Source organism: Argentina anserina, chromosome 5, assembly GCF_933775445.1.
Source record: "Argentina anserina chromosome 5, drPotAnse1.1, whole genome shotgun sequence".
In the NCBI taxonomy this organism is placed as follows: domain Eukaryota; kingdom Viridiplantae; phylum Streptophyta; class Magnoliopsida; order Rosales; family Rosaceae; genus Argentina; species Argentina anserina.
This window is the reverse complement of record NC_065876.1, coordinates 23,288,984-23,303,217: the sequence shown is the minus strand read 5'-3', so window position 1 is coordinate 23,303,217 and position 14,234 is coordinate 23,288,984. Positions and strand designations below refer to the sequence as shown.

The window sequence follows — 14,234 nt, the reverse complement described above, 5'->3', positions numbered from 1 at the left end:
CACTGCTCCATCTCTGCTGCTCAAAGCTAGTCAATTGAGCATGATACTTTTATCTCCATTCCATTCATTATTGCCAAGAAGTTCATCACCCATCCATTGATTCCATTTCCCACTATTGAAAATTGCTAAAATTAAAAAGGGGAATGCTAAACATTTGTCCCTGTTAATATTCAAGTAAAGAACTCAAAGCTTGATTTGCTAAGTTTTCTGTATCCAGCCATATCCATATGTTGTGAAGTATATTTGACAGCACAAAATGTGCTTCCTCAAGGGTTATGGTGGAAGCTAGGGCTGATCGTATATTTCTTGTTTGGATGGGTTATACTCTCCTCTTCCTGGTTTTTGAAGAGTTGAAAGTTCAGTGTGATTTTGCAAGGATCAAGTTGTAATACAGGTTCTCTTGAGCACTTGTTGTCCTCGGCAGAAATGGAATTGATCGATATTATATCTATCGTAAATAGAAAAGGTGCCTTTGCTGCTCTAGTTCACAGTACAAGTCTTGGGTATAAAGCAGAGAGTACCACTTGGTAACCAGTGTAACTAAACTTTTAGGTACATTTATGAAGACACTCAGTTTTAAGAAGCAAAAATTTGCAGATAGATTTGCATAGTCTGCACCAACGACTGTTTGATAATGTGGAACTTGAGGTACTCTTTTTTTTTTTTTTTAAAGCAAGATCTTTAAGAAGGAGAAATTAAAGAGAACATTTTCTTTTCTTCCACATTGGAAGGTAGTGATAAAGATATATGAGCATAAAAAGATTACACTGCTAAGCATTTTGCATTAGGAGGAACCTTTTTACAAATATCATTACTATATCCCCTTTTTGCAATAGTGTAGTATATTCCCTTTCTATATTTGATCGTTACTACAAGGTTCGTCTCCAAATACCATTTTCTCTTGACTTTAGAGGAGTTAACACATTAGCTGATCATGCAAGTTTCCGTGACCAAGTTTTCAGTAATGTTGATTCATGTAATACATGTTATTTTTATCTATTTGAGTGCCATTGTAATCTTGACTCTAATAATCTTTTATAGTTTTTTTTTCTTTTTATCTGTTAGCCTGTGATTATGATCTTGACGCTCGAGTATCATTTCGTCATGATTTTAAAAAAATTCTATATAATTGCATATCTTACTCGATGTTGTCTGGAACCTCTATTACTGTTATTTTGGTTATAATAATCGCCTTTCATTTATTCATCATTGTTATAACTCTCACTACCAAATAACTCTACACAAACCTAATTAAAACGTAAACATCGTTATAATACACAATAAATTTAATCAACTTACACCATTTGCTAATGGCAACCCGCACCGATTACTCTTCAGCAAATACTCTCTAGTCCGAGTCGTCACGAACTCACGATGTCGGTTCAAAATACCGCCACCAAGCCACCAGGTGTGTGAGCGCGTGAGCGCGCGTGGTCCCACTATAGAAAAGAACAAGTGTGTAATGAAAGCAATCCACCACCCACACTCCCCCGTGATTCAAGCCTCCCCACTCTCCCCACGCGCCACGCGCTTCCTCCCCTCAACTCCCTTATCTCCTCCCTCCTCCTCCTTCTTCACCCTACTAAGCCCACCACCACCACTCTCTCCACCACTCAATGCAGCACCCTCAGCTCCTCCACCACCAGATCTCACTCTCCCTCCACCAGAGGCTCTGGCCTTTTATGCAGGCCGACACTAATCACACTCCTAATTTTCGGACTGATAACGCAGCTGTTTTTGTGTGCTTTTGTTCAGTTTTGATGTGCATTGTTCATTTGCATGTGCAATTGAGATTATAGAGACTTGTTTAAGCTATATGAGATTTCGACTCAAGTGTGTTTTCGATAGAGAATTTACTGTATTTACACGGAGCTAGTTTTTCAGTGTCGGTGAGTGATGAGTGATTGCTTACAATGAGCTATGCGAGTTGCAATCTGCCGAAATTGAAATGTAATTGCAGATGATGAGAGTGTGGAACTCAAAGGTGCATGAAGTATGGAAGCCTTGTATTCCAAAAGACATTCCGAAAGCAGGTTAGTATACTAGATTGTTCAGTTTACTTTAAATCGTCTTGCTTTCTTTTTTTTTTTAATGTGGTTGTACGTATCAGAAGTGAGTACCAAATACATATTTCTGTTAATTGACCAACAAGACTACTTATTCTAGATCTGGAGAACTTCAACATGCTGCCGTGGGAAGATAATGCTTTGTTTTTTTGAGATGAATAACTAACTAGAGTATTTTCATTTACAGAATTACCAAAGTCAAACGGTTTATTCATAATTGAAGCAAACGGTGGGTTGAACCAGCAACGGTTATCGGTAGGTCTAAATGTTTTCAAGCAGCATTTAATTTTTGATGGTTAGAATTATTGATCTAATCATAATGAGTATTATTTCAAGGGCTCTAATTTCAATGCATGTTTTTAATGGATATGATCTTTACAGATAGAAATCAATTGAATGAAATTTGTGACCAATCACCAACTTGTAGGAGACTTATAGTTCCGTTTTGGTGGTGTTAAGTGATGGCCTAAGTATCTGGATTTGAAAAGCAAGGCTATTTTATTTATCATGAGGCTTAATTTATATACATATGGAATAATCAACCTAAATTATGTTGTTTGTTGTATTGACAATTCGTTGTAGTCGATACGATTGGCAACAATGAGGAGCATCAAACATTGTTGTCCCGCTACAAAAATTACATAACTACTTTGGCTAGAAATTTATAGTCTGTGGTTGGTTGGATTGGCACAACCAACAAGTCAATAGTCTGAGAAACATACCATGCTGGAGTTCCTAGACTCTCGGCTGTCTGACTGTAGATTATCCCCTATTTACGTCAGCTGTGTTTATAAAAGCAATTGTGACCGATGCGACCATAAGTATGGTGTCTGAGTATCAACTTTACGGAGCATTCTGCTATGCGCCCGATCTCGAAGAGCCCAAAGTTTCCTGGCCATGGGAATGACTGTATTACCCTTTCACTCTTACTAATGTCCCAAATCCCAAATACCAGTTCGATCTCAACCCCTTATTTTCTGAAAATTCTGATATACATCTATAATATCTGTTGTCAACAAATCGAACTTTCCGCTGTCGTGACCGGCGAAACACAAATGAAATGTTTATTTGAGTTTTGATCTCTGCTCGGAGGTTGTGGCGGTGGTGGAGACATCGGGATTTGGGTTTGTGGCTTGAGTAATTGGGTGAGAGAGATGAGATTGGGTTTGGGGTTTGGTGTTTGAGTAATTGGGATTTGAAGAAAGAGTCCGATGAGCTCGACAATCGAGAGACGACGATGGTGGAGGAGTCTGAAATCTGAAGCTAGAGATTACTGTATGCCAAACCCCAGGCTTGTCTGAAATCTGAGCTCCACCCTTTTGAGTTTATGAATCTCATGAAGCCTTTTAGATTTGCTACAGAGAATGCTCCATGGAGTGCAAGCCGTGAGGGCAAAACAGACCCCATGAATCCATAATATTCAACCAAAGAAACAAAAGAGTAGAAAGTATAATTGAATAACCAATATCAGAATGACACGTAATAGGACAAAAGACAGGCTCTCTGAGGTCGGGCTCATTCCAGAATTCGCCCACCCAAATCCACTCATTGTTACCTTTGGACTTAGAAAAGATTGACTTTTCCTGAAGTTCTTGAGTAGGACAGCTTTGCATGCTCGTGTCATAATTTATTAGTTTATCTTATTCTATTTCCTTTTAGTTCCGAACTGTTTTCTTTTTTAATTTTCACAATAGATATGTGATGCAGTTAGGGCTGGACTCGGTGTCAACGGTTCGGTTTATGAGCACTAACCGACAACCGACACCGAATTTTCGGTTTTATGTTTTCCAAAACCGAAACCGAAAAATATATATAGAAACCGCGGTTTCGGTTAACCTATAAGTCGGTTCGGTTTCAGTTTTGTTTCGGTTATAAAACCTAATATCCTTATTGACCTTTCGTACTTAACTAATGAAAATATAATGATTAAAAGTAAAGGAGTAAGCTACAAGTTCAATACTTTAATTAAATACATTCACCAAATAAATAATCAAGAACTCAAATATTAAATAAACAAAATTATTGTGCTTTGCTGAAACACAACAAGTTAACCAAAATAAACATTAAACCTCATGAGCTTCATCACCAGATGTTCATATTTGTCTTAACATGAGGGCTAGTTGACAAAATCCATAAGCATTACATTAGATCTCTCTATGCATATGCATGATTGTACACATATAAAAATCAAAATCATATATTACTTTGTACAAAATCACATATCTCTACATGTATATATTTATTACCAAATCTATGTTTTACATAAGCACCCGATCGATTACATATGTTCATCAAATACAAGTTATAACCTTACATCTCAATTCTCGGTTCGGTTCGGTTTCCACCAGTTTTCTGAAAGCATGAAACCGATAACCGACACCAACTTCTCGGTTCGGTTCGGTTTCTAACACCGACGCGGTGATTCCGTTCGGTTCCGGTTTTTCGGTTTCGGTGCAGTTCGGTTATGACCGGTTTCGGTTTTTTCGGTGTCAAAAAGTCCAGCCCTAGATGCAGTTGCTGTGGCTGGACTCCTAAATGCAACTCTTCTGATTCCGATCTTTCATCTTTGGAGGGACTTGAGGTGATTTTCAAATTTAATTTTCAGTTGCATCTTTACCTGGTGTTTATATTCTAGTCTTTCTAAATAGTTTAACAGGTTAGTGCTGAAAAATAAGAATTGGAAAGATCACCTTTTGTACTAATTGCTGCATTTAGAAAAAAAATGATAGTAACTGATTTCCATATAGGTCTTAGTAAAGATATCTCCACACATAGTATTGTAAAATTAGAGTTTTTAAACCTCCTCTGTTGTTGTGTTGCATTCTTCCTCAGTGTTGCCTTCAGTAATGGACTAATAGTTTTATCCCAAGTTCAGTAACATGTCTGTCTCTTTTTGCCCACCTTTTTCCTGGTTCCTTGCGCAATTGCACTATCTTTTCTAGTTAGTTACTTGCACAGGGCTGTAAACTTTAGCTTATTCTGTTACTAATAAATCAGGTAAACTGTTAGTCATTTTAAATATTTAAATAGAAAATGAGTGTTGTTGCTGATACTTATGAAATGATAATGTTGGAAATTCTGGGTTGAAGTCTTTGTACCGCATGAAGTGATGTTGTTAGGGATACTTTTTCCAACTTTGTAATACATAAGATATAAAAACTGAAGAAAACAGATATAACTAGAGATAGTTATGATAGACGGTAAAAAGATTCGAATTTATATACATGTAGGATACAGTGTAATTGGTACATGGTTTTCTATATACTTACAATACATCTGAAGCTAAGCATTCAAAATATGATTTGTTTTGACTATAATTTGCCCCTCTTGATAATGATGCAACATTTTGATCCTTTATTTTCAACATATTGCAGTCACTTTGGGAACATATTCGATGAGGATTTCTTCATCCATGCTCTCAGAAATCACGTTAATGTGGTCAGGGAACTCCCAGAAGATATACTTCAGCAGTTTGACAATAATATAAGCAACATTGTGAATTTGAGAGTGAAAGGTTGGTCAAGTTCAACTCACTATCTCCGTAAGGTCCTCCCGAAGTTAAAGGATATGGGGTACGTCTTCTACCTTTATCATTATTCCAATTTTTGTTTTCCATATATGTTCTGGCAATCTGGCTTAACATATATCATATAATGTGATTTAGTCTACCTCCTTTCTAAGTTATGTCTGTGACTCATTATATCTTCATCTATTTTCAGTCGTGTTTGAGTTATATTGTATATATAGTTTCCCTCAATCCATGTTTCAGGGCCGTGCGCTTTGCACCTTTTTCAAATAGATTGGCTCATGCAGTTCCTTCAGATGTCCAAACCCTTTTTTAGCCAATTTTGAAGCACTGAGATTCTCAGATTCAATAAGGCTGCTTGCAGATAAAATGGTTGATCGAATGGTCAAAAGTAGCGCCGACAGTAGAGGCAAATATGTTTCAGTACATCTTCGCTTTGAAGAGGTCTTATTCTCTATCTTTATATTAGAACTTCTGAACTACAGTTAGACCTTCCACAAGTTCTAAATGTTGGTTCCTTGTTGATAACGGATATGGTTGCATTTTCATGCTGTGAATATGATGGTGGGGCAGAAGAGAAACATGAAATGGATATTGCTCGAGAAAGAAGCTGGAGAGGAAAATTCAGGAGGAGTAGAATAATAAGGCCAGGTGCAAATCGTATTGATGGGAAATGCCCTTTAACACCATTAGAGGTGCAAAGCTGTGGTTTTTTCTAATTTGTTTGTAAACTACAATATCAGACCTTTACAAGAATCTTATCCTACCAAGGTGACTAATGTAATATCTGTTATGTAGGTAGGAATGATGCTCAGGGGCATGGGATTTGATAATACCACCTCAGTATACATTGCGGCTGGTAAAATTTATAAAGCAGAAAAGTACATGGCTCCCCTTAAACAGATGTTTCCACGCTTGCACATGAAAGGCACACTGGCCACTTCAGAAGAATTTGCCCCTTTAAAGGTACATTTCGTCAAAGAGTGGTGGTATGCGTTTCTACAAGTCATGAAGTCTCATAAACATATTGGCCGGTAGGCCGATATTGCGGATCCATATATATAAAATAAAATAAAAGGGAATATACCAAATACAGCATCTCTCACAAAATTAAGATGGCTTGAGACTAGTGAAATATTTACAATAGCCATTTTACAGTAGGGCCACATTTTAATTGGCTACTTTTGCTTTGTTTAATAGTTAGTGTTAGTTGATTGTTTTAAATGTCATTTCTGATGTAGGGCCACTCATCTAGGTTGGCTGCTCTTGATTACACGGTGTGCCTCCATAGTGAAGTTTTTGTCACCACTCAGGGGGGTAATTTTCCCCACTTCCTGATGGGCCACAGGCGCTATCTTTATGGAGGACATTCGAAGACAATCAAGCCTGATAAGCGTAAATTGGCACTGATGTTTGATAATCCTAGTATCAGTAGCCGGAATCGCTAGTAATCGCCGGTCAGCCATGACCAGGAGATGTTAAAGCTGCATAGATAATTTGAATTTTAATTATTTTTTTAACTTATGGTTTGATTTCGTATGTGAGTTGCGTTAGTTCTTCATTCATGTAATTAAGAATGTGTGATGCTCGGTAACAAAAAAATCGGGCACTATATTACTGGCTGGTAAAAGTTTTATATTTTTTCGTAAGTCCCCATCTTCCTCCTTTCTCATAGGTTTGGAATTAAAAGTCTAAAAAGAAAAAAAAAACCGTGTTATTATATTGTCTTTAAAAAGTACATCACATTCCGGTAGCCTTAAAAGTTAACACCTTTGGACAAGATTGTCTTCCGTAATTTGCTTGCCTTCACTGCTACATTCTAGTTTGGGCGTCTTTCATATTTTTATCACGCAATGAGAAAACAAAACCATCCAAATTGTTTTATAGAGGGGATTTGTAGTAACAGTTTTTCACCATAATCTATATCTCAATTTCATGTTGTTCAGTTTCATTGCCAATGGAACACATGAATTGAAATTAACATGAATAGGAAAGGTTTTAATCTGTATAAACCTCTTATCAAACAGGTTCATATAAGGTTAACTGTCTACTTGTTTAAAGGGACAACGTGGTTGTTTAATCAAGCTTATTACACAAATGTGAAATTTAGTTTTTACTCCTTTTGTCATCACCCTTATTTTTTGCGCTGACAGATGGCATACAAAATACATGTTCTCATTCACATTTCATGTTTTGTAGATGGGAAGATTTTAAGCGACAGATGCAAGACATGCTTAGACAGTGACCAGAAGGGTGTTGAAGTAAAGGTGTGTTTGGGTAAGGTATTTCAAGGAGGGAGATGACATTTATAAGGGACTTTAAAATCTCTTCCCACTTGTCTCTCGTTTGGCAAAAATATAGAAAGGATTATCAATGACCCGCGATTTTGAGAGAGGATACATCGAGAGATTTTAACGAAGGAGAGTCCCTGTTCTGAATTCCACCTCGAGAGGTGTCCTTTGAAATTCCACAAGCCACCGAAACGAGATTGATTTCTCGCAATTTCATCTCCATCAATCGCTCCTTGTCAGGTTTGTTCTATACTCATGGGCTTGTGTTTCTCTTTGTAATATAGGGTTCTGTCGATGAATTTGGCGTGTTCATATCTCCAATTTGGGCGATTTATCTTATGTGTTCTTCAGTCTTGTTCTAGATTCTGGGTTTTGATTATGAGGTACATAACTTGTTATGGGTTTTGAGGGTTGTGGTAGAGAGGGTCTGTAGCTTATGAGTTAATCATCAATTTATCTGTGCATAATTTGTTGTTTGTAGCCTTGAAATTTCAATCTAGTTATGAGCAGTTTATGGACCAGAAAACGTCTTATGCTCTGATCTTATGTAAGGATGGTTTTGCTATAGGAGATGAAAAATATAGAGATTGAGGAGAAACAATAGAAGTTGGTTGGTTTAGGCTGTAATAATGAATATCGTAAGTAGTCAAGATAGCTCTTTAATGAGTGAACAAATTGGTGAAGACAAAGACTTGTATCTACAAATGGGAATGACTGCTTTCATAATAGAGTTGCTACTTACAGTGTGCGTAGACTTTAGCTATGGGGTTTATCGGCTTAAAGCTCTAGGTCTAGATTGTTAACAAAAGAAGAATAAGGCGAATTTGTTAACAAAAGAAGGCTATTACTTCTGTATGAGAGGAGAACAGAGTTTGTTTAAGCCCTGTCTAGATTCTAAAATTGGATAATGCTCCAATTGGAAGGACACTGTCTAACTGCATAAGTCTTTTGTGATCATGCTGCACTAGTTGCAATCTCCACTATTTTGTTTTGTGATCATGCTGCACTAGTTCTATGACTTCTGTCTCTCTTTGATTTGCCAAAGTTAAAATTTGATTTTATTAATTGGACTTGTTAGGAGGTCCTTGGTCACACCTCATCCCAGGTACTTGTTGGAGATGTCCTCGACATTGTCGTCACATGTGTTTGTTGCCAGAGTAGCTAGGTAGTTGCTTAAACAATCTTATAATACGTTGCTGCTGATTTTGGTCAACATTGTGTTGAGACACACTTTTAGAACCGTCTAAATTCTACTATAACATGAGTTTGAATGGGAAAGAAATTGATACAAAATGCTCTTTTGCTCATTTCCAACGTATTGTGAGATTATACGCGAATTTTGTTCTCTGGTCTAATCTAATTTTAAAAAGAAATGGAGAAAGAAGTCCATGGCATTAGCTTTTATTAGTTTTTCTTCTGTTGACAATTACTTTGTTCTCAATTCAATCCTCCTACTGAGTCATGTAAAGTGTGAAATAAACTCCATTGATTTACACACAACTTATGTAAACTGAGCTCAATACTAACATAGTCTACGAAATCATCAATGCTTGTTGTGTGTAACACAACTTCATACGGATTGAGAAGCATATTGATCCTTTGTTAGAAGCTGAAGAGTTGCAGATTTTAAATTTAGTTGATCGTAAGTTGGTGCTGAGGCCAATAGAAATCAATGAAGATGAGCTTAGAACTGTTGAAGCTATTAATGAGTGGACTGCATTTCATGATCGACTAGCGATGAATTTGTTTGCTGACTATCGAAGGTATCGAGCTCAACAGCGCATCAAGAACAAAGAGATGTGGCAAATGTGTCATAGCTTACTCTCGATGTTAAATTCTAACTATGAATATGAGTTCTTCAATTTAATTATTTATGATAGTAATAGAGCAAAAGTAAAAAAAAACAAAAAAGAAGAGATTAGCATTGTTAAAAAAAAAATATGTTAAAAATCCCAAGTTTAAATCCATTTTATAAAAAAAATGACCCAAACAAGTCATTTTAATAATTCATCCCTCAAGTCAATTCATTTTGAAATCCCGTCACTTTTAAAACCTTTCACTTTCAAATCGCTTCACTTTTAAATTTCTTGGAACCTCAAAATTCTTTATCCAAACACTCCCTTAGGAAACCCAGTGCGTCACTTTATACATTTCCCATGCCAGACTGTATGTGTAAGGAAGGAGAAGCTATATATGAAAATAGTAACACAACAACATTGACTTTGAATACGTAAAAATTGTCAGTAGAGACTTACAATTCTTAGTTCACCTGTAATTTATTGTATCATTCATTTATCTTTACCAAAATAGTGCATCACTCATTATTAGAGTATCCTTTCATTTGTGAAGAGAGGGTAGTGTATACAAGATACTCAATTGGTTTAGTAACCATGCTGGATCAGTAGTCTGGTACTCACATTCATAGTATATGGACATTAACCGATATAATTAATTTGTATTACATCAAAAAATTTACTTTCTTTGGTCCGTTCATATATGATGTTTACTGCTTCTTGGGACTTGTAAAATATGTTGTGATGCCGGGTTTTTCCTTTCGGGTTTCAGTCGACTGTCGAGAGTTTGAGTTTGTATGTGTGGTACATCAAGCATTGATGTCTATGGCTATGCATGCGGTTCTATGGCTATGGAGGGAATACTCCTGCAGGGCATATGTCAATGGCATGGTTTTGACTTGTGAACTTATGAAGCTCCTCCCTTTGATCATCAGTAAGTAGTCCAATTTTGGGGTCTATTTGGGACAATTTGATTTTCAGGTGAAAGCTATGTGAACTCCAATGAAAACTTGTTCATGCAAATAGAGCTTCCACCCATTCCAGCACCTGTTCAGTTCTACGTCGGGTAAATTCACCATACTTGAGGTTACGTACTCCTGCTGAGTTTGTATTAAGGAAGAGAAGCTCCGTTGATAATGTCACACTGAATTCCTATTTTTATTATGCAAGGAACACTAAGGAGTACAAAAAAAATTAACGAGTCTTTTGAACGTAATTACGTACATTCAATATGAACATTTACCAAAGTACCAGCTATTCTAAAAGACTAAAACCTTTCAATTGTTCGGTTTGTTTCTAATGTTACCATTTTTTGTTGTTGACTATGACGCAGTTCTCTTGTATATATGACAGTTTGTTTTTCGACAAGCTCGTATATATGATAGTTGGCGTGCTGCTATGTGCTGTGAATTTTGATTCTTATACCAAAAGAACAATAAAAAATCCCCTTTCAAAAAAAAAAAAGAACAATAAAAAATCAAAATAAAATTTCGATGATAGTTTAACGTCTACTTCCCTATTCTGGAGTATTCACATGAGGACCCTTCTTCATCCTCTTTTGACAAGAAATCCTCTTTTAGAATCACAAAGGATAAGCAACCGCCCAAAATATGACTCACGAAAATTCCTTTTCTTACCTCTTTTCTCAGGTCTCGTCGTCTAGATAAAGATCACGGTGCATCTCAAACTCAAATGACTAACAAGTCCCCAAATGATGAGGCACAACCAAATTAGGCAAACCTCAGCCCACGGGATCTTGTTTAGGTGGGCAGTCAAGTTTGTCCCTTCAAAATTTAGAACTCACATGGAAATACCTATGCTAGTTTCTCTTTTCTACTTTGGAAGAAGCACGAGCAACCAAAATCTCAAAGTCAATCTAGAAAGACAAGGAGAGATTAGACGGATTGACTGCGATACATTTGATTCATGAATTACGATTTACAACATTAAATTACATATATTTATGTACCATACGGAAGAAAGTGTGAATTGAAACATATCACACATACCTTCTCACAATAGAAACTATACTTGTAATTTTGCATGATTCATTGACTATGGTCGATCAAACAAATCTAATAATTCGACAATCAATTCACTATTCTATAGTATTCAATTGTAAGGTGCTAAAAATATATTTTTAGATCAAATAACTGGTGATACATTCGATTTATCAATTTATATTTCACAACATAAAATACTATATGTATAAGTGTACAACATACCGAACTACCTTACGTCAGACACTATACTCGTAGTTTCACACAATTTACTAATTCAGGTCGATTGACAAATGTAATAATCATATATTCCTAATGATCAATTTGATCACTTATTTACATTTTACAACATAAAATTGTATACATAAAGTACTATATGAATGATTAATACATTTTCTATTGAATAAGCTTATAAATCTACATAAGCTAGTAACCTTTGGTATCAAACCAAAAAATTTTGTATCGGACAAATCTAATGATTCCGACCGTCTTAACTCGGAAACAGGGGGAAGAAAGAGATAGTAGAGAGAGAGAAGGAAAGAGAGCCCACAAAGGGGCCGAATGTGACGTAAAAGTAGAGCTACCTACCAAAATCCGTAACCACTAAATAACCACTCGTCTTTTTCACCAACTCGGTCAAATCCTTCCCCTCTTCAATTCCTTCCCCACCTTCATTATTCATATAACCCTCCGAGTCTATTGCCCTCCCTCCTCCATTCTCTTCTCTTCTCCTTCATATAAATCTCCCCCCCCCCTCCCTTTCTTTCCTCATTTTCCTTCACACCCAAATCCCCCTCCCTTCTTATCCTTTCAGTTTGGAAGCTGAAACAGACAAAACATCACATATCATACTTATCCATACACTGTTCTTCCTCTTCAACTCAGAGCTCTCTCTTTTCTTCTGTTGTCCTCTGTTTCTGTCTGATTTGGTTGTTGTGGAATTATGGGGAGGTCACCTTGTTGTGAGAAAGCTCATACAAATAAAGGAGCTTGGACCAAAGAAGAAGACCAACGCCTCATCGACTACATCCGCATCCACGGCGAGGGTTGCTGGCGCTCCCTTCCTAAACAAGCTGGTATTCATTCTCTTTCCAAATTTCAGTTCTTTTCTACCTAAGCTTCACAACCCGTGATTCATTTCTGTGTTTCGTGTTTGTTTCGATTGCTTAATGGAGAGTTGTTCTTCATGTGGAACAGGGTTGCTTAGATGCGGCAAGAGCTGCCGGCTCAGGTGGATAAACTACCTCCGGCCTGATCTCAAGCGTGGGAATTTCACCGAAGAAGAAGACGAGCTCATTATCAAGCTACACAGCTTACTCGGAAACAAGTAATAGACACAAACCCAATTCTCTGTTTTCGTTTTTTCATGTCTGCTCTGTTTTTTGTTGCCGGAAATTTAACCTGAAAATCTGTTATGTCTGTTACAGATGGTCTCTAATTGCGGGACGTTTACCTGGACGAACCGACAATGAAATCAAAAACTACTGGAACACCCACATCAAGAGAAAGCTCCTCACCCGCGGCCTCGACCCTCAAACCCACCGCCCCCTGAACGAAACTGCCGCCGCCGCTACCACCGCGGCAGCTTCTCGGTTGGATTTCAGAAACGGGTCTCCGCCGTTTTTGTCAGTCGAGAAAATTAACAGCCTGATGGATCAAACCAACTTCAAGAACAACAACAACAGCAGCAAGATTCTTCTGTTCCAACCCAAGAAAGAAGAAGAGTACACCAACACTTTAGAAGAGGCCAATTGCAGCAGCAGTGGCACAACAACAGAAGAAGACCAGCAACAACAACAGAAGCCAGATGTCATGTACAAGTGTGGTGACCTAAACTTGGACCTTTCTATAGGGCTGGAGCCGTTTCAGTCCGAGCCAACTCGGGCATCCTCCGGAAACTCGGCCGAGTCGAAACTGACTCACCGGACTCATAAAAATTACGAGATGTTTGCTCAGGCGGCGGCGGTGTGTCTGTGTTGCCAGGTGGGGTTTCAGAGTAGTGAGGCATGTAGGAGTTGTCAGTGCGCAAATAGATTCTACAGATTTCACAGACCCTTGAATCCTTAGTCCAGTTTTCTTTTCTTTTTTGTGTTTTTTTTTTTACTTTTTTTGGGATTATACAAAATTTCGTTGTTATAGATGAATTTGGCACAGTTTAAGATAAATTCAGTTGAATTCACTTTCTGAAAAATGTAACTCTGTATTATTATATACAACAAAGAATGAGTTAATCTACCATACATCAATATATGTTATATATCTCACATTTGACGGTTGACAACGATTCTTATTTTTCTGATTACACTCATAAAACAATATTAATCATCGGATATCAGATGTATAACATATATTAATATATAATAGAATTTTCCGCAAAGAATAACTTATTGGTATCTCCATATCTTCCTTTGTTCCATTTTTGTTGACTCGGCATTCCCACTCAAAATTTGTCTTTTGATTCTTTACTATTCAAGAAAGGTAAGCTTTCCAGTGAAATCTATGTCATATCATGTGGTTTAGTGTCTAAAACTTTGTCCTTTAGACAAAACATGTAACAT

At 37.0% G+C, this 14,234-nt stretch overlaps 2 protein-coding genes across 2 annotated transcripts; both read left to right on the top strand.

Annotated features, from left to right (window-relative positions):
* The first annotated feature begins 1,716 nt into the window (after positions 1-1,716).
* On the top strand, positions 1,717-10,354 carry LOC126793348 (O-fucosyltransferase 9-like). Its single transcript, XM_050519840.1, is given in 12 exon segments — positions 1,717-2,033; positions 2,254-2,325; positions 4,569-4,647; positions 5,441-5,638; positions 5,836-5,900; positions 5,903-6,035; positions 6,122-6,287; positions 6,391-6,558; positions 6,834-7,021; positions 7,789-7,830; positions 7,832-7,861; positions 10,009-10,354. Coding segments are annotated over 12 exon segments (1,323 nt in total). The 5' UTR covers positions 1,717-1,960; the 3' UTR covers positions 10,118-10,354.
* Positions 10,355-12,439: 2,085 nt separating this feature from the next.
* On the top strand, positions 12,440-13,905 carry LOC126793276 (transcription repressor MYB6-like). The gene is made up of 3 exons (XM_050519742.1): positions 12,440-12,752; positions 12,874-13,003; positions 13,104-13,905. The coding sequence occupies exons 1-3, from the start codon at positions 12,620-12,622 to the stop codon at positions 13,741-13,743; spliced, it is 903 nt and encodes a 300-aa protein (XP_050375699.1). The 5' UTR covers positions 12,440-12,619; the 3' UTR covers positions 13,744-13,905.
* Positions 13,906-14,234: the final 329 nt, after the last annotated feature.